The following is a 27,080-nucleotide window of genomic DNA, read 5'->3' on the forward strand; positions in this document are numbered from 1 at the left end:
AGGAGGGGGTGGGGTGTTTGACGGGAGGAACGCGGATGGGATGTGGGCATTCCCATAAGTAATGGTAGAGGGTGGGTGGGGTGGCGTTGCATGTGGTGCAATATGGTGGGAAGTCCGTGGGGTGAAAGATGTGGGCAAATTGAGGAGATTGGAACGAATGTGTCTGGAGTTGTCGCCAGTACAACTCCACTCACATATACATACATATACGCATATGTATGTATTTCAACCTTTTTACATCAGACAAGCATCTCGACTGCGGTGACCTGACATAAGAAGCCTAAATCTTCGACGATACGAAAATTTGCAACTTTTGTCAACGCTTTTTTTTTTACGAAACTTAACAAACCACTGTTTACTATTTGAATCCATCCTTCGCTACTTCTGTTCTCTCCTTCTCACTTTCTTAAGATGCGCCAGAAGCATATTCCCAGCTGAAAATAATAATAATAAAGACAAGCGCAAACGAAAGTGCATTGACTCGTATTGAAGATGCAGTGAACACGGCGCGATGGGTTAGTCCTGAAGGTATCGGCTGCTAACTACAAGGTCGCGGTACCGAGTCCCGGCTGCGGCGGCCGCATTTCAGTGACATTAGAGAGATTTAGCATACCGTGATCCGCGATCCGCCACCGTGACACTCTACCGCTCGTGGGCGGGGCGTACAAGCTGATTGGTTCCGATGCGCCAGGTCAATGTGCCGACATCAAGTACGTGGCGCCATCTATCGACATGAAAGTGATCTGGGCATGCGCAATGGAACGTGCGGTGGCGGATCACGGTGTGCTAAATCTCTCTATTAAAAACGACCGTGTGCTGCGCGCGCAAACGCAAGATAGTCGAAATTAGCCCTCAATTATCCACTGCGGCGATTCTTTGTTATTCTGCCTCTACTCAACTTCTCCAAGCGCAGTTGAGAATATACACCGAGATAATGACAACTGCTTCTTCATTCCTCTCGCCATAATACCGTTGTATCACTTTTACGCTGCACCATAAGGTGACTGAGCTTCTATGGGTAGCCGAGAAAAAAAAAAAATACTTGGACTACTAAGCTCGCGGTCAACTTTCTTCTGTTTGTTTTCTCTTGCCAGGAAAAAGTCCCAACGCTCATTGCTCCCAGGCCGACGCTGCACGTAACTCTGACCACAGCCAAGAGAGCGCTCCAACTGGGCCAGACATGGACGCAGGCTGGCGTGCGTTTCCCGTGCTGCTGCAGTTTGCGTTGGCCGGCCTAGCCTCTGCATACTTCAGCGGTGAGCCACTAGCATTCCGCATTCGAAGCAAGGAATACTGAATCACAGTGACATAAAGGACATCATGATTGCCTTTTTTTTTTCTTCCTACCAGCAAAATTGAGAGGGACACGCGTAGCTGAGCCTTAACTCCTCTTAGCTGTAGCCTGTATGGCGCAGAAGAAGCAATTTTAAATCCCATTTGTTGGGTACAAGAAATAGAAGGTCAAGGACAGCTTTACCGAGTATGGAATCTGCACGTGCAAACACAAGCACCACGTTTTAGAGCGAGAGCGTTAAGGCTCCCATTCAGCGCAGAACGTGTAGCGAAGGTCTTGATTGGCATGCAATTTGCCCAAAAGGTATGAACGTCAATCGAGGCGCGGTGGAATTGAAAAATGACTGCTATTACAATTGAGATCGCAACTTCACTGAAATTATTCGAACGTCAAAAATACGTGTAAAGGTATACAAAACAAATGATTGCGCTGAAAAGAAAAGTGCGACGGCAATCGAACCGAAGGACCATTAGATTGCTAGTCGGACACGCTGCCCATGGGCCGGCTTAGATGGACTATTATGTATATTACATACAGTGTGTGCGTGTATGTGTGTGTCTGTGTGTGTGTGTGTGGGGGGGGGGGGGGGTGTCTTTCACATAATGCGGTATCTTATGTATACTAATGATTGTGTGCGAAATTACAGATATACTAACTAAGCGATTGGTAATTAAGTGAACGGTAGAGTACGTGGTGTCGGTGAGGGTTGAATGCATGCGAATTAGCATCCGTAAGAGGAGCCGCTGAAGGGCCTTCAGGTGGAGCCGAAATGCGCCAAAATATTTAAGAACACAACTAAACAAAAGAGCTGCGTTTTCCCTTGAAAGGGCCCCCCTGCAGCCAATGTCGTCAGCCGATTCACGTGAATCCATTGGATATCAGTTAGCGGAACAGCTCACGGCGTGGCTATACTTTAAAGGGAGGCCACCACGGCTTAATCGATTAACCGTGTCCTGAGGATTGGTCAACACCCTTGAGGGGGATATGCCACTTTTTTTTTTTCTCTCGAGTTGTATTCGATTATAGAACTGGCTATTGATAAAGTATTGCCGTTTTTAGACGTTCAGATATTAGCGTAATAGGGTATTTAAGTTAGGCACGAAAATAAATGAATCAAGGACAAAAGGGCGGCTGAACAAAAACATTAACGCACACACAGCACGTCTTGAAACCAAAGTAAGCAGCAGAGCACTCATATTGCATTTATTTTAATTGGGTATGCGTCGTAAGGCCGATGCAAATAAGATAATTACTTTCTGAATAGAGCACCTTATTGAGCACGACTACCCGCGCAACACAGATCACAAGTAGTGACAAGATAGACTTGCTCTGAAGCAAAGATAAAATTCAGCGCTGACACTGAAGGCGTGTGAGAATGCGCGATCATTACGTTACTTTACGTTGCTCTGTAAAGTGCTGAGTCATGCTACGCTGCATAATGACTAAGTCACGACTATGACTGCGAATCATGAGTATGCGTAATGATTCAACAAACTCTATACCTTACATTCCATTGCTTTGTAAAGTGCTGAGTGATGCTACGGCCGACCAATCAGAGAGCGGACATTTCCCCTTCCAATTACATCACCCGCCAGTGGTATGCTTGTGATTCTCGTTCCACTGATGCAGCCTCTACCGGCGACTTTTGTTCTAGTGGGGATATAATGCTTTCGCATTATTAGTCTCAACTGTATAGAAGAAACAAAGTGCGAGCATCGTCCGCATTTTTGTCTATAGTATACGGCAGTGCTGCGTCCTAGTCGCGAACAACTTCAGGGCGCTCCCTTTCTGAAGTACGTGGTGAACCTACGTAGGCTCCGACAACTCTCTCTACGCGCTGGACGGCCTGGGGCTTCCCTTTGTGGTGCCGAGCCGTTACCCATCCAGCCGTAGCCATGTCAGGAACGTGGCCAAATTCTACGGACACCCCGTGCTGCCCAGGACGGCCTGGATGTCCGACGACCGCTACCGAACAGGTATATGAACAGATTTTTTTTTCTTTTTTTTTTTTCATCATCGAAGGTGTGTGGAGCTTGTGCTGCGGCGTAGCACGATACGTTGTCAAGACGGCTCCTTCCAAGCGTTGCGTGGTGATACGCCGAAAAAGTCTGCGAGGACGGAGGAGCCAAAAGTTAGGCAGAAAAAAGTAGAACCGATACGCCCTTCCTTTCTGCAGTGTCCCTATCGTTAAGTCAGCTTTTCTTTGTGCACATGCAGTCGTGAAGTGCAAATGTGTTTAACCCATTTAAAACAAAACAAATTGATATAGTGGCAACTGCGCAGAGACCTTAGTGGCGCATGCAAATTTGCTTAAATAAATGTGACCCTTCCTTCTAGCCTATTCGTGGTATCGTGTCTCGTGCTCGGTAAGTCGACAAGGCATAATTTTGTTGTTCTTATTGTTGTTCTGAGAATGCGGAGGGCGATGACCTGTTCTTATCTTAGTCATACGTCAACAGCGGTGATTCGAACTCTATATGAAGACCAACTTTACACAGGGTATACGAGCACTGCAGAAGATGCAGGCATATGTGTTTTCGTCTTGTACAGCTTATCCTGGCCGCAATTCGACTCGACCTATCAATTTTCCCATACCGTGTCAGGTGGCCCAGCGCTTGAGTGAAGCTGCGCATGGGTCTTCAATAAATGCCCGTCTCGCGTCCAACGAGTCCCCATTAATACAATCTGGGCTCTCCGTTCCATTCTGCCTAACGTGTCTTCGCAGACAGCACCGACCGAGGCCGTGCGATCGTTTCGCGTACGTTCAGCCCACCCATGGGAAAGGTCAGCCACCCGTGCACATCCACCAGCACCGGACTTTCCCTTCCCACAGAGGCGCCGTTGCCTCTCCGAGAACGGCGAACAAAAGGGCGAGTCGATCTGTTTCGCGAGTGTGCACTTATACTAATCGCGAGTCTGGTCATCCTCCCTGTCGAACCATCAATTAGTCCACTGTTTTACTTTCCTCCTGGGCCCTCCAAGCAAGAGTACTGCGATCGCCCCCCTGGCTCGGATGCATGTCAGTGGCTCATCTGGCTTACCGAGGCCCTTGAACCCGGTTCAGCAGCCAAGTCGAGCCACACGAAGGACGCGTGCCCCATTAGCCAAGGACGTTCGGCTCCGGCCCACCTGTCGGAGGCTTGACCTGTTGCCGCCAAAGGGAAACAGGGCCGCAGAAGAAGGCGAAAACGGGACCGATGATGCGCTCAGGCGGCAGACCAGCCGGGAACGGGGTCGCAGCCGTCCGCATGGTGGCGTCCCGTTATTGTTTATTTTATATCTGGACAGGGCCGTCATTACTATGCGGCTGTCGGAGAATTAAGCTGAGCAGCGCACCCCCTTTGCGCTTTCACCGCACGCACGAAAAAGAAGATGCACCCGCGATCCCACCCCGCTGCCGCTCCGCGCGCCTGCTTGGCTGTTCGTATACCGCGGGCCTGTTTTCGTCTCCCCACCCAGAAAGCGAACATCTCCGATGACAGCCTGGCCGTGCATGCGCCCGCTCGACGCTGTCTACTGTACACATACACACCGTTGACCGCGCTCACGTGCGGGTGTAATGAGGACCTCGATCTACGGGAGCGTGCTATAAGCTTCTGAGCTCCTGGATATACCCCCTGTCAGTCGCGCTTCCAGGTTAATCGCCTTTGGCCGGCGCAGACCGGCAGCGTCTTCAAACGCACCCCCCCCCCCCCCTCTCTCTCTCTCTCCTTCCACTCCTCTGTGTTCTGAACGTGACATGGGGACAAGCGACCTGACACCGAAATGAAACTCCGCTGGCCCCCTCCTTCCTCTTGGCAGGAGAGTAGTGGCGCGTCTGCGAACGTGACCCTGAATCGGGCGCCACCGCGCGTGGTAGCATCCCTTGACCGAGAGAAAACACGGGCGTCCGGCAGAAGCAGCAGCAACTCGTTTGTGTGCACACCCCGTAGGGCCGTCGACGCCGAAAGCGTGTCGGCTCCGGTTTAGTTTCGCTCGGTTTAAAATGCGGAGAGAATCGGGCCGCGTTGCCGATATGCCCATTTCGCGCGACGCTTCTTGGCCCCTGGTATTTCATCTGCTTCGATGGGCGCGTCGGTGCTGTCTTATGTTGGCCGTTTAAATAAAACAGATAGCGGCGGCTAGCTCTCGGAACCCTGTCTAACGATGGTCACGTTACCAGACTAGTGGCGGAGGATGTGCCCATTCGGAACGTCGTAGGAGAAACCCCTGTTACGTATATATAGGGCGAAAGCTGCTCCAGATGGTTGTCGCGCACTATTTTGACCCTTGTGCTATTATATTCCCTCCCCTACTTTTTTTCTTTCTTTTTTTTTCTTTCACTGTCCTGAAGCACCAACCCCTTAGTACGCTGCGTATAAGACTAAAGTCTGAAGACCAACGCAGTCAACTGTCTGAAAAATATGTGGAAGCCAGGTATATCAAGAGAACATCTGTACTAAATCCAAGGTCCGGGTTTTCGTGATCCTTTGGCAGACCTCGTTGCTAGCTATTTTGGATAAGCCAGCATAACTCGATGGCAGATTATTCTTAGACGTGCCAGTGTGTCGACGATGGTATCGCAACAAGGAGCTTACTTCTGCTTGTTTGTAAGCTCTACGGCTTGTCTGTAGTCATGAATATTGGATCTTTTTCTTCTGTTTTATTTTCGCACTGTGGTCAAAGAACACGACATACTTGACTGCATTTTTAATCAGCAGCGGGTAAGGGGAGTTAAACCTTCGATGGAGGATTATTGCTGTCTCGTAACTATTAACAGATGCATGGAAAGCTAATAACGTAAAGGCAAACGTTACTTCTCCCTTTTCATACTTCATGCTCAATTTGCCTAGCTAACCGTCTTACTTTGAGTAATAAACTAAACTGAGATGGATGGTGTCTCCGCTTTCCCTAATCGTAACGCGACTAGATCCGACTTTAGACCCATCTAGCGTTGTCTTACACCATGGCTACATATAGCAACTGCGGTGATTTCTTTTTTTTTTTTTTTTTTTGCGAACAGGGTGTGTGGCTAATGGGCCACTAATGCGCGGATGCTTCGATATATGAGTGAGATCTACCTATCGATAGGTAATAGATTGGGCGTAACGCCGATCAGATGGCTACATATAATTTTTAAAATATTTAGGGAAGTTCGTGCCCTGCCCAAGCGACACTAGCCTGTTGGCAGCCAGTGCCTCACGAGCATAAAAATATCGGGCAAAGTTCCCAAAGAAGCCTGAACAAGCCTTGCATACCAACTCGTTCGTTACACGCTACGAAGTTCAGTTAATAAGGGAAGTTCATATCTCATATCTTCTATTTTTAGAGTTAACAGGTCGGAATGAATTAGCAAAAAAGAATATTCACGTCTTCAATTGAGCGATCTACTTATGCAACTCGTAAGGACAAGAAGTTTTAAAATGTCCTTGCGGATAAGTTGATCTAAGAAATGTGTCAATGGTCAGCCGAAAAACCGCTTCGCATATGCACTAATTAACACCTTGTTTCGAATTTTCACCCATGATTACAAACCATCCAGAACTTCCTCAATACAACCCTTCACATAGGCTCTAAGGAGGGGAAAATAAAAAAAAAGACAGAAATTTTCTTTGACAGCGCTTTGACGACCTCCCGGTATTGGAGGCAAACGTGCAGGTGGATGAGCGTGCAAACATGCGGCGTTGCAGTTGCGGTGTGCCGGCCGCGGCAGCTTTCGCTATGCGACGACGTTCTGCCGTACAACTCGACGCTGCTGCCCAACTTGGTGGGTGACCGGGACCGCATGTCACTCGACCGGACGCTGCTTTTCTTCGCGCTCATGCTCAAGACCGAGTGCAATCCCAGGCTCAAGCAGCTGCTCTGCGCCCTTCTAGAGCCGCCGTGCCGCGGAGGTCGAACCCTGCTGCCCTGCAGGAAGTTCTGCAAAGGTAGGACATTCATCGTTACCTACGGCAGAGATTCTTGCTCTTTTATCGCGTCACTCGTTAAACTTCCAATGGCAACCCCGCATCAAAATCTGGCACTCTGATCCGAAATGTCCAGTTTAGAGAGCAGTCACGTCACTCGTGGTGTTCGGATTAACTCTACTCAAAAGGTGTACGAAGTGGAGAAGAGAAGCTGCAGGGCGTCGTTAATAGCTTATTGTTCGTCCTATAGACGCCACCAGGGCCAGCAACTGCTTATCTCCCCAGAGGTCATGGCAGTTTCGTTAGCTGTAAACTTCTTGAGCCCTAACCTGCATGCTGTGCTTCGCATCCACATATAGCATTCACTTCTGCCCATACTAATGCAATTTCAGATCCGGTCATCATCTCACGTGAGTCCTACGCTTTATTGCGTTTTACTGCATTCGGAGCAAAAATCGCTTGGACTTACTCAGATTTTGTGACTCAAGTGATCCCGAATCACTGAGGCCACTATTGTTGTACACGTGAGAGTTGTAATGATCCCGAGTGGATAGACCTATAAACGTGGTGCTTTGTAAACGCCTAAAGGTCCGTTTTCACTCTAATCTTGGTGAACGTTGGGATGTCGACGGTAGATACGTACCTGCGATTTTTGACTGGGACGGACCAAAGCTATTTTTTGAAGCACAGGGGGAATACTGGGTGCTCCATGCCCAACATAAGCCCTGAGAATTGCGAAAGAAGGAGGGGGAGGAGACGGGGCACCCTCGGAGCACGTGCCATTGATAAAACCGAGTACCCGCTTTGGTTCGAGTGCGTGTGTGTGTGTGTGTGTGTGTGTGTGTGTGTGTGTGTGTGTGTGTGTGTGTGTGTGTGTGTGTGTGTGTGTGTGTGTGTGTGTGTGTGCGTGCGTGCGTGCGTGCGTGCGTGCGTGTGTGTGTGTGTGTGTGTGTGTGTGTGTGTGTGTGTGTGTGTGTGTGTGTGTGTGTGTGTGTGTGTGTGTGTGTGTGTGTGTGTGTGTGTGTGTGTGTGTGTGTGTGTGTGTGTGTGTGTGTGTGTGTGTGTGTGTGTGTGTGTGTGTGTGTGTGTGTGTGTGTGTGTGTGTGTGTGTGTGTGTGTGTGTGTGTGTGTGTGTGTGTGTGTGTGTGTGTGTGTGTGTGTGTGTGTGTGTGTGTGTGTGTGTGTGTGTGTGTGTGTGTGTGTCAGATTTATGGCGCATAAGCAGATGAAGCTACCATGAACCGAACTCGGGGTTGGAAGATGTGCGTGTAACTTGCAAGTTTGGTTTGGTTTGGTTCATGGGCTTTACCGTCCCAAAGCGACCAAGGCTATGAGAGATACCGTAGTGGAGGACTCCGGAAATTTCGACTACCGGCGGCTGCTTAACGTGCACTGAAATCGCACAGCACACGGACACCTTGCTTTTCGCCTCCATCCATCGAGGCGCGCTCTGCAAGCGGATGCGCATGTGTACACCCGAATGTTCAGCTTGACACTCGTGGTGTTCGCCTCATTTGCAGCCCAGACGAAGGAGAGCACTTTTTCCACAGGCCCGTGCTCCGTTTTATTTTGGGGGCACATTCCTGTGTTGCAGGAGTCATATTACACCACATCTGGTAATGCCGCATCGTGTGAATTGCATTGCCTACGCATGCAAAATACAGCTTTCCGAGTTCGCGTAGCGGCCGAAACTTCCGACTCATCGCAGTGTGTGCACTGCTTTATGGTCGAAAAATGGCGCGGAGGCCCTGACCGATACGCATCGCGACAGGGCTGAGGAGGATGGGGGAAATGACTACCGCATTTGTGGGTCATCACGCTGCACCCTCGAATTTTCAATAGTGCGTGCATCAACGCAGGTACGTCATGAAACAGTGCTCCTCTTGCTATATCCACGCTACTCGGGTATTCAGCGTCAAAACATAAGAAAAAATAACAGCTGGAACAAAAATAGTTCCAGTGCTCAGCGACGGGCCTCGAGAAAGAAAACATACATATACATATACTCATTTGTGATTTGAGGGCACCCTAGCATCCTTACTACGACGGGCTGTACTTCTCTCGTCTTGTCATGAATGCGCGACGGCAAAAAAAAAAAAAAAAAAAAAGAGAGAGAGAGAGAGAGAGAGAGAGAGAGAGAGAGAGAGAGAGAGAGAGAGAGAGAGAGAGAGAGAGAGAGAGAGAGAGAGATATGACGTCGCCAAAGTACCGAAGGAAAGACAGTGCCCGTCCAATCTTTCTATAGAATGCACAAACGACGGAGAAAAGAGTTTAAGACAAATACATAAACTTTAAACGAAATAATAAAGTAACGTCAGAACCAGTGTTCACCTACAGTAATATACGTTTCCGAAACGCGACCTAATTGGGTAATAAATCTATTTCCTTTGCATACAAATCGCTTTGCTCGAGGTGCGTTGAGCGGTTTGCACTTCAGAATTAGTATATGCATGTATCTATACTCCAGGCTGCTTGTGAACATGGCACCGAAATAAGTTTTCTTGGTTTTTTTTTCTTGCTAATATCACTTTTCATAAACTTTTGACTACGGCTGCACTTACCACATACAAGGCGCATACAGTCGTGACGCATAGAAATTTATTGGATTTGTGGGGTTTAACGTCCCAAAGCAACTCAGGCTATGAGAGACGCCGTAGTGGAGGACTCCGGTAATTTCGACCACCTAAGGTTCTTTAACGTGCACTGACATCGCACAGCACACGGGCGCCTTGCTTTTCGCCTCCATCGAAAACCTGCCGCCGAGGCCGGGATTCGATCCCGCGTCCTTGGGAACAGTAGTCGAGCGCCGTAACCACTGCGCCACCCCGGCGGGGTCACAGAAATGTACAATATATATACTTCAAGAGGGCATTCTGATGGGCTAGTACTTGGCTGGTAGGGTTCAAGAACCACCCTCAGTCCCACACATCTAAACTATAGATCACTGATACGCTTAGCTCTGTGCGCGAATTCTTATTTCGTACGCGCTTTACTATACTATGTCAGAGTGTGCCCCCTCCATCATATTTCTGCCTCCACTTTAATGTTCTAGAAAAGATGCGCACGCAGGCAGTAATTGTGAACTGTCGCCATATCGCGGAGTGGCATTCAATGAGACATCAGCTTTGTTGGACGAAAGAGAAAAAAAAAAAAATACATGCTCTCCTTTTCAATTGTGGCCTCTGACGAAAAACACACTTCTTATATTTATTTTTTATTTATTTATCTCGATATCATCAGTGCCAAAGGGCGTTATGGAGGGGGTGGGTACAATTAAACAAAGAGGAAACATATATACAAAAGTACAAAGTGCAAATTTGTTAACTATGGCGCATTTACAAAATGTAGTCATTAAGCGCTGATTGAAAGATGGTGCGTCCACAATTGAGGCAATGGAGTGGAGAAGGCGGTTCCATTCTGTGCATGTTTTCAGTAAAAAGGAGTTGAAAAGAACGTTAATGCGGCAACAGGGTATGACGACCTTAAGCCAGTAATCAACGCGAGATGATATAAACGCTGAAGAGGGAGTTCGCTTTTTAGTGACGAACAACGAAAGAAAATTTACGAGAAAAGCGGTCGGCGTTGTGCCCGAGAGATGGTCCTAAAGATAAGTCATCAATCGGCCGTGTGACGCAAAAGCTGCGGCGTTATAACCTATTACACAGACCCATACGCGACTGAGGTCATCGCCCTTTCAGACCCTTCAAACAAAGTTGAGCATGTGGTTCGTCTGTAGACTTTCACGACTTTCGGACTTCGATGTGGCGGCAGTTTCCCAGACAGTTGTTACAAAAGTATGGTGCACCTATTCGTCGTACAGCGTTCCGGATAGTGATTCCTCGCTGCATACAGCATGCATCTACGATAGCCAAGTTGGAAGCTAGCTCGCGATAAAAGTTCGAACTGACGACATATGTGCATACACTCCTTATTAAAAACAAAAATTATGCAGCACAATGTGTTCGTTTCTAAGCCCTGTAACGGAAATCGTCTCGCATCTCTAGCGTTTGCAAACTTGCAGGCGACAAGAAAGCTCGGCCTCACCCTTCCTCGCCCTTTCAAGCTTAGTTATTCCAGGAGTGCATCAAGCAAGCCAGTTATAGGAATTAAAAGCAAACCCCTTGGGCTATATATTGTTTAACAAAAGCTGTAGTATCGCCAAATGTATGCCTTCAAACCAATGTTTCGGCGATTACAGGCTCCCAGAAGCCGCGTGAAGCACCGACAGTCTATGTCGAATACACAAGCACGCGCACTGAATACAATAGCAGCAGAGAGAAATGCACGTAGAAAGCTTCAATCGGAAACGTTTCACCCGGATAACTACAATGCTGTCGCATTCAACTGCCGAATTCTTTTATGGCTTTTTGCATATTGCTGTCTGGCCACTCTTGTACTATGGCATCGTGCCAATTTACGGTGAGTGGGTATTTGGGTAGAGGGAAATAGCATGGCCCAGGCCGACTTCTCACTCGGATGGGCCCACTCATGGAACTGTGCGTATAGGAGCATTGACAGCACGTTCTATCAAAAATGTGTGCCACCCAAGCTTTTGCTCGTATATATACAACTGCCGCAGCATCGGACGTGACCGGCAGCCTTTTAATTTGCTCTCCCAACCGGGACGGGAAGAGAAGTTAGAAATCACGTAATTCGAACGCAGCCTTATCAATATATATCCATACAAAGGTTATTCTGGCACGCCGTGTATAGGGGTCGTTGCGTCAGCGAGAGTGTGTGGGAATTCGCTGCCAGCGGGGGTCGTCCTCCTGGACTAGTTTCGGCCGCTGAGCGCACAGCCTTCTCCAAGGCAGGGTCAGCGGAGCAATCGTGAAGGGATGCGAGAGTAATGAGCAGGATAAAGAACAGCCGGAGGCAGAAACAAACGAGCTGTTTACGACGTGCGAGCGACGAATCGCAGACGGAAAAGGCACTTGGTCACGGGCGACAGACGGAAAGAACTCCTCTTTCATCCGTGTGCTCAGTTTGAAAACCATCATTTTCTTTTTCTGTTTACACAACTGGCTCGACCGTGTTCAAGTGTCACAGACCCAACTACCAGAATATAGTGAACAGAAAATAAAGCGGTGAAACGATCATGTGAATGCTGTTCGCCGTCCTGGTATCCATTAGAACGGAAGTGGTGTTTGGGCTACTCACATATATTGACTATGTAAGCACTTTGCATGTCCAGCGCGTTGTGTATAAAGTAATGAAATACAAAGTAATTCGGCAGTGCACTGCCCCACCAATGGCTGTTTCGTTTTCCAAGCAAACAAAAAAATGCAGATGATGTGTGCAGTAAGTCTTATATAGGAAGGCTCTTCCTAATGGGAAAATAGACTGAAATAACTTTAACAGAAACAATCAAGAGCCGACCTTGAAGAAACGTAACGTGGTAAGGAAGATACAATGTAGTTAGAATGTGAAGCTTCAGCTTAAAACAGCTTGCGTTTGAGACGAAAAGGAAATTCCAAAGTCTCGCCCACTATAGTTGCGCAAACCCTGACATAACACGTAACCGGACCCACACGACCATTTACGAGAATCTCTGCACCGCCCAAGACCGCGATAACCTCCCGGACAAGGGAAACGAAAACGGATTCCTTCATTTCCTTCTACTTGGGTGCCCTATCTGAGAAAGGAAAAAAGCCGTATCCGCAAGTAAAAAAAAAAAAATAAAAAAATGGAGAGATACGCTGATCGCGCAGGAAGCACGTAACCAGGACTCAGCTCCCGACAAGCCCACTTTTCCGCCATTTATTTTCGAACGTTACGTCTTTTCGCATTTCCTATAACTCCGCGACTGCACGGGCTGCTTACAAAACCATCGTCGATTTTTCTTCAAGATTCCTCAAGTCCGGGACTTGGGCGGTTAAACTAGGGCACATCGTGTTTCCAGATTGGCTTTCAAGCACGGGAAAAGCCCGCGACATAATCTGGCGCGAGCACCATTGAAGTTCGCGCACGCATGCGCTCACCGCGATTTAGCCGAGTCTCGTGTCGGTTTTACGCGACACATGTATGCCGCGCGTATGACCGAGAACCACGGAAAGCTGTCGGGGGCCGGGGCAGGTCGATCGCGATGGTCTGCGTTGCCCAAAAGACGGGTAGACTTTACGCGCTCTTGGGAGCATGTATACACGGATGAAGAGAGGAGATGCAAGGATGACGCAGCCTGCCGTGGCGTTTTGGAAACGGCCGAAATACATGAGCGATCGAATCTCCTTCCCAGTTACACGCCGATAACGTGCAGCGCTGAGTTATAGGTTTGCTAGTAAAACAAGGTCAGGGAGGCGCGCGCCTGTTTTCGCGACAGACGAGATTTTCTGCCTTGTTTCAGTAACCAATGGTTCTCGTCCCTCACGCCTTTCCTTCGGCCCTCTTCTATTATATGTATATTTTTGTTTTTCTACTACCCCTATTGGCGGAGCACACACAAGCGATCGTTTGCCGAACAGACCAATTCAATGCCGTAGCGGAACAAACGCACCGCCGTTCGGCGGTTGGTGGATGTGACCCGCCGGGGGACAGTAGTCGGGTCGGACGTCGTCTCCAGAAATAATCGTTTTCGAATTCCGTGTCGCCATCGATCGCACAACGGACGTGCCCATGGCCTCTTTCCGACTGCCTTTCCGCCGCTCGTCCGACACGTCTCCGCCGCGAGCGGCGAACGACCTCGATAACCACAAGGGATGATCTTGTAATGAGCGAGTTAGATGCTGCCACCGTCAGCCGCGGGGAGTGACCGCAGCTCTTACAGGCAAACAAACTATAGGGAAGGAGAGGGGGGCGTGTCTCACTGGGGCCCGCTCTGACTTCGCTCTGGCTCGGGAAAGACAATCGTCCGAGGATGTGACCGGTTAGCGAAACAAACGCTAATCGAGTTCATGCGCGGGCAACAATTATTCCTCTATTCAGCATTTCTGAGTATCTCGAGATGTGTCTAAGACATACTCGAATGCGGAGCACGTTGTTCTCACGAGTTTCGGACCTCCGAGAAGGGTCCATTATGTTCGCCAGGGCAGTAAAGGACGAGGAGGACAAAACTATTACTTCCCACACTTTAGAGCGGTAAAGGTTTAGATTCGGTAGCCCCCCCCCCCCCCCCTTTCCCCCCGCAGAACGGCAAAAAAAAAAAAATCTTACCAGGGCTTTTGTAATTATCTGATTCTGATTGGTTTGTTAAATTTTCTTGAATCATTCGCACTCATTTCCATAGTTTGGTTCTCCCTGTGGTATATAGTTACATTCCGGCCTCTTCCTCCACTTCATTACAAATGGAAACCTACATTTCAACCTGCCATGGTTGCCAGGTGGCGCACTACTCCGGACACCGGTTTTTCTTCCCGATGGGCTTCTAATGCGAACACACTATATAAAACTAGCAGAACTGTTAGGGGAAGTACCGCCATGAAAACCATTATCCGCAGTTCGGTGCAATATTTTCATTTCTGAATGTCTGTTATATTTTATTTATTTATTTATTTTAGAGCGAAAGCACTAAGTCGAAGGCTACTACTCCAAGAAAAAGCTTGTCTTGCTTGTGGAGCCATGACCATGCTGTAGAGCCATGTGCGAAACGGTAGCAGTTAGCCAAGCGTAGTCATGACACTTCGCATCTACGCGATGGTCATGATCAGGGTCAGTCATTATTTGACCTTTGACCTGGACCATATACCCTTTGACACTAACCTTGACATTGATAGAGCGAAATCGCCTCCGATGCTATAGCGTCCACGCCTTGGCCACGGAAAGTCCCCCAACAGTATAGCGCTGCAGTCGCACAGTCATTAAATAAAAACAGAGACTTAATTGGTAACAAATGTGTGCCTCATTTCAGCCAGCTACGCAAAGCTATGCGACAGAAGAGCAGAACCTGTGCAATGCCGCTTTAGCACGGCACTAGAATTTTATCCACAATTCTCTGCGTATTTACTTGTTTATGCTCAGCGCAAGACGGAAAAACGTAAGTGGAGATCGATCAAGTATTAGGATGGCCAGAACGCGTTAAAAAAAAAAAAAAAAAAAAAAAAAAAAAAAAAAAAGTGAAAATTCACATACTGGACACAAGAAATAAAGACAGCATTTCAGACAGACATATGTGCTGCTCCTCTACACCAGGAGACATTTTGGCAATCAGCAATTGTACACGGTGTAACTTATTGAAGCCATGTCTTCCGGTAGTTGATTCCAGTAACGAATGACAAAAAGATGCGGCGAGGTAAAGATTCTTTTTTTTTTTTTTTTTTTTTTTTTGTGGGGCGGAACTGCTTGAATGCCTGATACATTGTATACCTCAGAAAATAATGAATGGTATATCATAAAGCATGTGAAAGAAGGGCTAGAGTTGGAGCAACCTATGTTGTCGAGAAGCGGTAAGTTAAATGACCTTTTTATTTCAGTTACGCAAGGTGTCTGTAGAAGAAGAATCAGAGAGCTTTGTCTTGAATAGATTTAAGTGATGTGTGGAATTCATATGAAATGCATATTTGACTTATGAGCGAACTAACACAGTGTAACCAGGAAGTTATTCGGTGTGCAAGCCGAATGAAAGTTGCGCTTAATGAAGTCAAGCATTTTAGCTCTCTTGCTAAAGGGCGTGTCAGTGTGAAGGTTTTATGACGGGCTGGGTGATGAACGAACACTTAATTCATTTTGGATACTAAGTCCACCTGGATGCTGTTTATTATATAATTACAGGGCACTAGTTTAATCGAGGTAAACGTGACGGCATTCATTTTCGATATATATGCTCCGTTGTTTGCTATTCACATAAATTACTAGTTTGATCTAATCAGTTTGTATTTGTGGTTAGTGATCTGTCTATACATCAAACAACGATCTGCACGTATTCAGACTGCGGAGAAAAGTTTGTGCTTATATCGCTGATATAGACTGAACACAATATGGCCCAATAATGTAGAATGCTGTAGCACTCCAGATTTCATGCGGGCATATGAATGACGATTTACGAAGACTTAATGGGCGGCTTGTTTTTAGAGTAAGGGAGGGGTTCTCTGCCACATATTGATAGCTGTTAGGGTTCCACGAGCCAAAAATGGCTGTGGCTGGCCGATCTACGTTGCCGTTGTGTGACGTATGTGCCTTATTCTGACCAATTGTGAGTGCGCGTACTATTCGCTGAACCGCAAACTTCCCTACTCCCTGACGGCTTATGACGTTGTTGTGCAGTGGCCACTGAGAACTGCCAGAAGCTGATTCCAGCGACGCTGGCGCTGTCGCGCGTCTTCGACTGCCGCCGCTACCCCGACTCGGACAGCCCGGGCGTCTGCCTGAACCTCGCCAGAAGCGCCTGTGAGTGATGCCGACCAATGCTGATGAGAAGGTGCCCGAGACGCACTGGAGACGTACTAGTGGCTTTATTAGTGGCGAGAGAAACGCGTTCGCCTGAGAAAACGCGCACAGAGCTTTTGGTATTGGGCTAGTTGATTTGGGATTGGAGTGATTAAAGCAGCTGAAAGAATGACACATACACCAAGAAGCGCGAAAGGAAGCATTAAAAACTACATGAATGGCAATTATTTACACATTTTGGCTACGTTCGTAATATATCTCAACATGAGCGCACAGTTCACCTCCCGTTTTGTGTATCTCAAAGAAAGAAGTCTTGAGTAAAAGTAGTAGCAGCGCAAAAAACAGGAAGGGACAGAAGAGGAAGGCACAACGACACTGGAGCTGACTGGGGTCTGGGACTGGGGTCGTTTGTGTCTTCCTCTTCTTTCCCTCCCTGATTCTATTGCGCTGCTGCTACTTTACTTAAGACTCGAACCAACGACTAGCCCACACCAAGATTTTGATAGAAAGAAACCACCGTTTTGTGCAGGATATTTTAACAAATTTGGGGTAAGACAGAGCAGCGAGTAATAGAAAAATAAGTACACCCGCCCAAGAGGAAATATTTAAGGTACTGAATAACGCAGTTTCTGACGCGAATGGAAAGTGTCTTCTCGCTCATCTCCATAACCAAGTGTTGATGTACTGTTAACTATACTTTCTCTATGCGGTAAAGTGCATTGTATTCAATTAGGCGCGCAAAACAATTTTTCACGGGGCCAACGGAGTGGGCGTTGTTCGCAGCGTGCATGCGCCAGGAACACCAGTGCCCGGACCTGACGTGCATCCCGAAGCAGTGGCGATGCGACGGCGTCCGGGACTGTCCGCTGGCCGCCGACGAGGCCAACTGCACAGGTATGTCCACACACCTGGACGACACCTCAAGCACGGGGCGGGGAGCCAATGCGGAGACTTCTCTCGGTTGCACCTTGCGCGGAGACGATCCAAAACCGTAAACATCGGAATTAGGGATATATATGCTTTGTAATTTCTAGACGCAGCTTTAACGCCGTGCGGCTGCTTCCGCCAGACTGGTGAAGTTGATCCGCTCTGAAAACAATTGAGCGCAGGACTGGAGGAAAGCAGCCGAACAGATAACTTAACGGGCCCCTTTTTTACGAGCGAAATGAATCGAAATTTGTCTCCGACTTGTGTTTAAAGTGGTACTAAGCACGAGAACAACTATTAGCTTGATATCTTATCCAAGGTCATTTCATTTCATCCTCTCCCTAGCGGATAATGCTCTACACGTAACTCTGCTTCCGTCGCCTTCCATTCGGATATTTGTCATCACAGTGCACTGTTGCACCGGGGTGCTGCTGAAGAGTACGAAAAATGGATGTACCGAACGCCTATATAATAAAGGCGGAGAGGAAGAAGCTAAATTCCCAGCTGGACTGCAGTGCGTGAATCATCGAGACTGAGATCTTGAAGTTTGGGCGACTAAAAGCTGACACCCTGAAATAAACACAGCGGCACCAGTACAGCGCTAACACATCCTCATTCGCTAACCACATCCCCGTGCATATTCCCCTCTCTACCCCTCCTCCCGTCTCCTCCTAGGCCGGGGCGCGTCGAAGGTGTGCAGTCACGAGGAGTTCCGCTGTGACTACCGCTGCATCCCGAATACGTGGCGCTGCGACGGAGAGCCTGACTGCCAGGATGCTGCCGACGAGAGGCACTGCCCGCCAAAGCCAGGTAAAAATGATCTGAAAAAATGAGCATGATAGCTACTGCTACCACCCCGTTTCAGAGGGAACGTTCCTATATTCCATCCATCCATCCATCCAGGTGCGCCATAGTCGACCCAGTCTGTGATGCGATACACCGCTCAAGTCACGTGTAGACCGGACACCCACGCGTGATTCCTAAACTGCTGTCGATGGTTATGCAGCGCAGCATTTATGGCATTCGTCATGGTTAATGATGATGATAATGAAGGGGTAGTGCATAGTTTCTGACACCGAATATGCGTCTTCGGGCAGCGTGCACTTATTTTCCGGCTGCCGAGCACGAGTTGTACTGAAGCCCAGCCGTGGAGGCCGTATTCACGGGGTACCTCAAAAAGCCCACAGCGTTGATTTACACATAAAAGCTCATGAGACCTTTACGTTTTTCTTAGCGATTCCCCCCCCCCCCCCCCTTTTTTTTTTTTTTTTTTTTTTTTTTTTTTTTTTTTTTTTTGCGGAACAACGGCCATGAGCGTAGAAAAAGTGAGGCGTCACCCACTACTGCATTCCAAAAAAATGAGGGTTTCCGCGAACGACGCAGGCCATAAAATACTAAAGTTCTAGTACATTACAGAAGCGAAGGGAGTAGAAACGCATTCTTTATTATTTATTTTCTTTTTTAGTAGAAGAAGTGCGCCAAAGTATGTAGATGAACATTTTCACCTTTCGGGCAGTTTGCACGGAGTAAACAGCTGCTAAAAGAACTACAGTGACCGGTTTACTCCGGCCATGCTGTCTCAAATCTTTCAGCGTATCGTCTCCCATACCGCGCCATCTTTCACTCCCAGTGTGCGGCACGGGGCGGTTCCAGTGTCGGGACGGATCCGGCTGTTTCCCGCAGCGCTGGGTGTGCGACGGCAAAGCCGAGTGTCGGGACGGCAGCGACGAGCAGGACTGCTCCAACAGGAGTGAGTGCCTCAGCATCGCTACTCTCGACAGTGTTTTCTTCTTCCAGCTGTGTTGATTTATTTAGGGATTCATTAACTTTGTTTTTCAAGAGCTGATGAGTTCGTTCATTGAAACAAAGCATCCCCTTTGCATTGAGTTATACAGGGAGGTCAGTCAAAACTGGCCCACAAGGTCGCGCGCAGAAATGGTTGAATAGCATTTATGAATGGATAATCAGCAAGAAAATGTAGGGAAATAGGGGCTCATTATGCGATACATACGAGAGGAGCCAACAGCCACGGCCTAAAAAAAAATAAATAAAAAAATAAAGTGCACAGGGGATTTTTTAAGCATGAAATGCTTTTAGTTTCCGTTGGCGGTGATCACACTGGGGTGAAATCGTGCCAAACCCGAAAGCAGTTAACCTAGCACTGAACGAGACTTCACGAGATTTAAGGCCCATTCACGCTTGCAAGTCGCGATCAGGCGTGCGACCGGAAGCCGCCCAGTTCGACCAATGTTCACACTTGCAAATGCGACCCGCGGGTCGCTTTTCCGAATTGGACTCGTTCGGAACGAGACTTGCTTATCTTGACTGTTCACCACAAGAGTAAAATCTAACTTCCGCTCACTTTTTTGGGACCAGCAGTCGCAAACCTGGAAAATCGAACAGTGCTCGAACGACCTGAGACTGTCGCTTTTCGACCATTGCAGGGAAAGTCTCTTTTCGACCAAAACGGTCGCGCAACCTCCGCGAGTCGCATGTGTAAAACGGGCCTTTAACGAGACAAATTCTCCACCCTCGTAAGAGACCGGCATATGCCCAAGAATGTCTGTCTACAACTCCAACATTTATCCCTCTGGACCCCCGAAGTTTGACCAAAATTGGTGTTCCGATTCAGTAGTGCCTTACGAATTTAGGTGGACCTCCGGCAAATTTGGGCCACCCAGCCTTAAAATTTTACTTCGTCCGCGCAACACTAATATTGGTGTCCAACCTAATTTGACTATAGACCGGACACCCGCGCGTGACTTCAGAATTGAGGTGCGCTAAACCCGAAATTTGTCACGCTGTCTTTTTCTTTTTGAAATAAAGTTTTCTCTCTCTCTCCCGAAATTTGTCACGCTTACGCATTCTCCGCGCATGGGAGCAATATGAAGCCTGATGAAAGGAAATGATATCTTGCGGAAAGCGTTGCGTCTTATGCGCCACGGCAGAAAATTGCTCACCGCTGCCTGCAATGCCATGATTATACGGTCGCTCAAGAAAGCGATAAGGCCGCCACGAAGCCAGCAACCATTCCATGCTTACATCTACTCAGGAATTCGATTACGAGCAAGGCAGTATTTTTTTTTTTCAGTATTTTTTTCTTTTGATGGTCAATGTGAAATGATACTGTAACCATAGATATAGTTTATTAGGAAAGTAAAATAAAAAAAACAAACAGCATGCCCCAGTTTGGGTACCCGAATTCATGACCTCCGAATTTCGTGTCCCGCGTGCCTTGTCAACTCAACTATGGCGGTGGCTGTTCGGATCGCGGGTTTGAGTCCCGCACTGGTGGATGTAGTTGTCTTTTTTTTTTTTCTTCTACTAGTCTAATCAACTGTCTCCGTGACCTCATTACTATTTCACGTTTGTCAACACTAAACAAAAACAAAAAAATGTCCCCCATGCCTTCGTTAGTGCCGGTGGATGCATGCTCCTTTCGTCAGTTGTATAAACAGGCTGGTGTATAGCTAGCTACTCTCACCGGAAATCGACCGCAGTTTTGTTTGCGGAAACCAGGTCTGTCCCATATCTCTACTTGAGACCAGCAAGGTGCGCTTTTCTGGCTTTTTGGTGAGATTCTATCGCGGGCAGAAAGTGAAGAAATTTTTTTTTTCTTGCATTGCAAAACAGAATACCCTGCGCGGCACATGGAGCTTCGTAAATCCAGCAATGCCGATAATTTGCCCCAAGAAATCGCGCCGTCCTAAAGTAATTGACTGTATCACGAATTTAGCGTGGTATGGAATTTGGTTCCAATTCTGTGTAACCGGCGCTTTCCTGATGCAAGCGGTTGTAGCTACCACAATCATTTCGATATCCACATCGTAAAGGAAGCTCTATACTAGCAGGAGCAGAAGACTACGTTTGAATGACATGAAACAGAGTGAAAAAAAGAAAAAAAAAACCGACATATATCTTTCTCACCGAGTTCGTCTGTTATCTCTCCCGCTGCCACACGTCCAGAATGTACGGCCGGTGACTTCCGATGCGACAACGGCATCTGCGTGCCCTCCCTGTGGCGCTGTGACGGACACAACGACTGCCGCGACGGTAGCGACGAACGGCACTGCGGAACATACGTCAAAGGTATGTATACACGTCAAAGGTGCATGCGTCGCAAGCCTATTTTGCGCGCTTATGTTACATGGCAAAATTACGCACAAGTGCTCCGCGAGTTTCCTCTGAGTAAAGGGGCTTTACCTCTGAGCGCAGAGGGTATGTAAAGCACGAGCGGCTGCAGTCGGCAACAATGCGGCCGTGCCCCGCCGCGTTGGCTCTGGGCGCTCGACTACTGAGACGAGAAACCCGGGTTCGATCCAGGCCGGGCCGGCCGCATTTTGATGGGTAATAAACGAAAGGCCTCGTGTGCTGTGCAGTGACAGTGCACTTTGAAAGAGCTTACTGTGCCTATCATAGCCTGAGTCACTTTTAACCAAACCAATGGGGCCGCAGTCTCTGGCGTCCTCTACTACTCCGCTGACCAATCACAGATGCAAACGAAATCAGCGTTTTAATCTTTCGCTGCATGAAAGAAGTTACAGGCGCCAGAATTATTGAGCTCATCAAGAAAAGCCTTCAACTACAGACTGCTGTGTCATGGAGGAATTTGTGTGGTGGTCCTCCTAAATGCGTGTAGATCTTCACTGCAGGCAGAAAAAGAAAGCTGTTGGCCTCTGTCGATGGGTGACATTATCTTACTTGTCGATAACATGGTTTGGTTTAAATCAGCCTAAAGTCAATAGACATAAGCTGCGTTTTTCTCAACCTGCCCTATTCGCGCCACATGGGAAAGCGATTTATTTGTACAAAAACTGATGGCACGTCTAGATGAAATGAATTCTAGAACCCTTATGCTTTCTGCTTCATTTTAGTGGACAGATTGGTTTAATAGGGGTTGGATTTGTCAGGTTTTATTTTTGGAAATTGCGCTGACTTTTTAGGTGTCCGTTCTTTTTTTTTATTGTTATTATTATTCTTTTTTTTTTTTTTTTTTACCGCGAACTGTTCATATACCGGCAAATAAGGTGTGCACGGTAGATCTCGAAGCTATGCTTGTAGGATAAATTTATGTCGTCATTAAAACAGGTTGCATTGGTTTCCATGCTGTATTGAGGGTGGCCATCGCTTGGTCTGCCTTTTTATGGCATCTGTGGAACTTCTCAATCATCACGGTAGCCAGGCCATATTTTCCGCGACGCTCGTTCGCAGTTTCATATCTGTAGCCTACATGCAGCTGATAGGTTTACTTGACCGTTTGACAGCTCTGCCTTTCTTTTTTATTTGTCAACTTTCACAGAGCACTGAACAGTCAAGTAGCTATATACTTTGTATGTCAAGAGAGCTTCCTTGGCTAGAACTGTACATGAAAAATTGAATTCGATTTAATTTTATCGTCTCTTTGGTATCAAACGAACGCCGAACCCTTAGCTACAAAGCGCATGATATCGATGAAAGCTAATGATTGTGGGTCATTATGAACGTTGGTTTCGTCAAGTATCAGTCACTTGTAATAATTTTCATTTTATTTTTCCCCGTTAATTTGTACCCCGCCGGGGTGGCGCATGTTTACGGCGTTCGACTACTGTTCCCAAGAATGCGGGATCGCATCCAGGCCTCGGCGGCCGCTTTTCGATGGAGGCGAAAAGCAAGGCGCCCGTGTACTGTGCGAGTACGTTAAAGAACCCCAGGTGATCGAAATTTCCGGAGCCTTCCACTACGGCGTCTCTCATAGCCTGAGTCACTTTGGGACGTTAAACCCCACAAACCAAACCAAACCTCGTTAATTTGTAGTAAAACAATAACCATTAATACAATTTCTGTTCTAGTAACAAGACCTCCAATTACAAAGCGTCAAGGCGCCATCTCATCGTATTGTCAACCTAGCTCAAATTATATCAAACGTCATTTGTTTCTCAAAGAGATGAAGGGGTGACGGGTAAAAGCTGCTTAACCCCCCCCCCCCCCCATAAACTGTATATATGATTCCTGTAAAAAAAAAAAAAAAAAAAAAATCAAAGTAAAATAACCGGGGAAAAAATGCGCAAAAACGGTTATTATTCGCAGCTTATCTTTCCTGCTACTGATATCCCTGCGGAAATCGCGTTGCGTCAAGTCTACACGTTCGTAGAACGAGTGTAGCATTACGTTAACCAATGAAGTTCGGAGACCTTTATGCTCTACATTGCGAATATTAAGTAAAATAAAAAAAAATTCATATGTATTACTTCAAGAAACACTCCACTAACAGTTCTTGGATGCAATGAAAGAAGTTTTGTGCTCGGAGAAATGAAGAGAGCAATTAAGTTATCGGAAGGTTGCAAAAGGCAGCGCGTGGGTCCATAGGAACGTTGCGCGACGAACAGATAGCAGCGACTGACTGATTCCGCTGACGCCGCTAGCGAGTGAAGAGAACGTGACTGTGTTTCGGCTAGGGATGCACGCACCGTGATCCGCGATAGCAAACCAGCGTTTCGGCAACCGGAGAGCACCCTCGCCGCCACACAAGAAGACGGGGGTATAAGCTGCGGCGAACGGGGGAGCGCACGCAGCAATCAGTATTATGATCATACGCGCGGTCGGTCGGTGCCACGCAGGAAGAGGATGGCTGAGCTGGGGGGGAGGGGGGGGGGCTGAAAAGGGGGGAGACCGACGGCGACGCCGACGCGAAACCCAGGAACGGGCGCCAAAGCGCTGCGCTCTAAAAAGCCGTGGTCAGTTTCCAGCACATTGCAGAGCACAACTGATCGCGATGGCTTGTCGATTTAATTCAAGACGCATCGACCCCACTGAGCCTATAACGAGCCGCGAACCACTAGGTCAAATTAATGCCACGTGGAAAACAAAATACATGCAGTCTTTTTCGTGGAACACCTCAGAGAGCCAATGTCGCAACACTGCTCGCTGCACGCAACTGTCGAGTGGGACCCAACATGCCCCCGCGAAGGGGAAACGGCGGCCACAATTGATGCCTGCAGCACTGCGAAAGGCAGAGGCACCCCAGTCCAAGCAGGATCACGCGCACTACAATAGGCAATTGTGTTCCTACGCGCGCCTCTCGTCCCTGAAATTGGCGGGGGTGACGCACAATTCTCTATTATAGTGCGCAGGGGCGAGAGGCACTTAGGAGCGCAATGGACCTTTTTCCAGTAGCGCTACTGCACATGCGCGAAGCCTCCTCGGCCGCCATTTTCGCCGGGATGCCACGTGGAAATAGCGGGAGGATTCGTTACACGTGCTTTTCCAGGAAACGACACCCCATGCTTCATCGATGCCACGAACTGCTGCACAATAATTGCGTACTGCAGTGCTAGCATCTTCTAGGTCTTCGGAACGGATGCATTATATTGTCCCCACCTCCCCCAGCTTGCCTCAACTGGGTAGACAGGGCCAGGTTCGCCAGCTTCCTGTTGTCATTGTCATGGTTTAACAAGGAAGGGGGGGGGGGGTGTTAGTGAGTCAAGGTATGTTCACATCTTGGAAAGTAAACTAGCGCACTTCAAAACACAGACACAGGAAGGGAACGACAACACAGCGCTGTGTTGGCGTTCTTCCACCCTTGCAAGTATGTTCACAGACGACTCAAGCCTCTCTGCACAGACTAGGCAAGACCAGCCCTGCATTCAACTTCTGTATGAAAAATAAGCCGACCCTGGTACTAGGAACGAATTTCTGCACAGATTCTCAGAACCCCCCCTGTCAATTGTACTTCGCCTGGCGGCTGCAAGAGAGGTGCGCTACTGGAAAAAGGTCCATTGCAAGGGCTCCTCTGCCTTTCGCAGTGCTGCAGATACCTACTGAGACGAAGTATAGTACCGCAAAGGGTGCCACCAGCCTGAAAGCGGAGGCTAAGAACGTGAAAATCAGACCAGCATGCGGTTGCCCAGAGGAAAACACGCGGTCGCACTGCGCATGCTTTACCTTACTGCTGTATGCTAATGAGCAGTTGTGTCATAAGAAAAAGGATTTCTTACCCGCCTTCCACTCCCCGCTGTTTCAAAATCCCTTTGTCCCTCTCCCAGTGACTACAATCCCTCTTGATATGTGTCAGCGTAAGCTGAAGGATAGATCATTTGAAGCCCCGTGATTTTAAACGATCGCTACAAACCTTGCAGCCGAAAACAGCGCTAACACGAGATAAAGGTTAAAGTTGAGCACCCTAAAGCCCTGTGCGATTGGCTGCCTCGCGAGCTGCTTCCGCGGCGACACGCGACAGCGACGATGCTTTGGCGGCCCTCAGCCCGTCGCGCGACGGCGACGCGCGGCATGTCGCCGCGCTTTACTGCCAAGCGCACAGGCAGCTCGACAGCATGGATGTATCCGATTTGCGCGGTACAATGCACACAACACGCCAGCGGCTGCGCTAGAGAGGCAGAGAAAAGAGAGGGGGGTTTCTGGCTGTCGCACGCAGGTGTGCCCCCTCGGTGGCATGACGGGTGCGCTCCTTTTCATCCCGTCAAGGCACGGCGGTCTGGAGGGAGAGCGCGCACTCGCTCTCTCTGGAGACCAGCCGTGGCCAAGGCTGCTGGCCGCTGTACCTAAAGCCCTCTTCCCCAAAGCCACTGAGGGGCTTTATTGAGGGGCTTTACTCTTCTCCCCTCTCCAACTCAGCACCAACAGATAATGACCTCTGCCGTCGTCGCGGCACCTTTGATGACGGCCGCACGCCGGCGCCCGCTTGACTCCTCTCTTGTCAACTTCCGGAGGAGCCGCTAGAACGCCGGGGTTGCGCTCGAAACAAGACGGTGCCGAAAGCCAAGGGAAGAAAGACTCCCCAGAGCTGAGAGGATGGGCGCAATTTCTCTGCTCGTGAACTGCTACGGGCATGTGTTTGACCTATCGGGAAGAGCCGTTCGTTCTGGGAATGACCTCAGCCGACGACCGACTGCTCAGACTGTCGTCCCCTTGGTACCGAGACTTTGTCGCCGCTAGGTCCTAACAAGAGAAAGGCCCTGATGAAAGCTTCGAACATTTGTAGCTGACGGCTGGGTTTGCATGGTGACCATTTTTGCGTAAACCGCAGACTGACGGATGCCAGAAAACAGAGCCATGGCGTATATTGATTGCTGTCAGATTGCAGTCATATGAAAGGCCTGCTGCCAACAGACCGCGATAGCTGTACGCCGCCGGCGGGTCTCTCGATCAATGCGGCTTGTAAAACGTTTGCATATATATATATATATATATATATATATATATATATATATATATATATATAAAAAAAAACAACTGCTGTAACGCTTTTTCCGGTACCGGTGGCTCCATTAAACCAACTCCGCGAAGGTGCGACTTCCGGGCATTACTTTCTTTTCACTCATTACGCTAAAGCGCCAGGTTGCGACGATGCCAGGCGACGAAGCTAAAAGCAGCGCGCACCTAACATAGTGAGCCGACTTTCCACTCGTCATACATTTTCTTCCCTCCAGTGTGCGATTGTACTTAACCGCTCGAACAATACCGTTCTTGGTGCAACGTGTACTTACCCAGTGATTTCGCTTTGCAGTCAATGGCCGGACAAGCGGCAAGCCCTGAAGTTGGCCAACCAAAGACATCCCATCACGCGGCGGCAAGTAACAAGAACGAGAGCAAGAACGAGAGCAATGGCGCATAGCACAGGCGTCCAGATGCGTGGGCAGGACAGCAAAGTGCGCTCG

General features: G+C 48.3%; 1 protein-coding gene and 1 long non-coding RNA gene across 2 annotated transcripts; one reads left to right on the forward strand and one right to left on the reverse strand.

Moving 5' to 3' along the window:
• The first annotated feature begins 1,180 nt into the window (after positions 1 to 1,180).
• LOC146207570 (atrial natriuretic peptide-converting enzyme-like) lies at positions 1,181 to 27,073 on the forward strand. The gene is made up of 9 exons (XM_084588655.1): positions 1,181 to 1,256; positions 3,109 to 3,270; positions 6,964 to 7,203; positions 16,378 to 16,500; positions 17,284 to 17,394; positions 18,103 to 18,237; positions 19,058 to 19,177; positions 21,394 to 21,516; positions 26,930 to 27,073. The coding sequence occupies exons 1-9, from the start codon at positions 1,181 to 1,183 to the stop codon at positions 26,956 to 26,958; spliced, it is 1,119 nt and encodes a 372-aa protein (XP_084444781.1). The 3' UTR covers positions 26,959 to 27,073.
• Positions 6,266 to 21,531, reverse strand: LOC146207571 (uncharacterized). Its single transcript, XR_014703850.1, has 2 exons — positions 21,355 to 21,531; positions 6,266 to 7,195 (listed from the first exon to the last, which is right to left on the reverse strand). It is a non-coding gene; the product is annotated as an uncharacterized LOC146207571 (long non-coding RNA).
• Positions 27,074 to 27,080: the final 7 nt, after the last annotated feature.

Source organism: Amblyomma maculatum, chromosome 1 (genome assembly GCF_055883805.1).
Source record: "Amblyomma maculatum isolate TAMU_Amacu chromosome 1, ASM5588380v1, whole genome shotgun sequence".
Taxonomy (NCBI): domain Eukaryota; kingdom Metazoa; phylum Arthropoda; class Arachnida; order Ixodida; family Ixodidae; genus Amblyomma; species Amblyomma maculatum.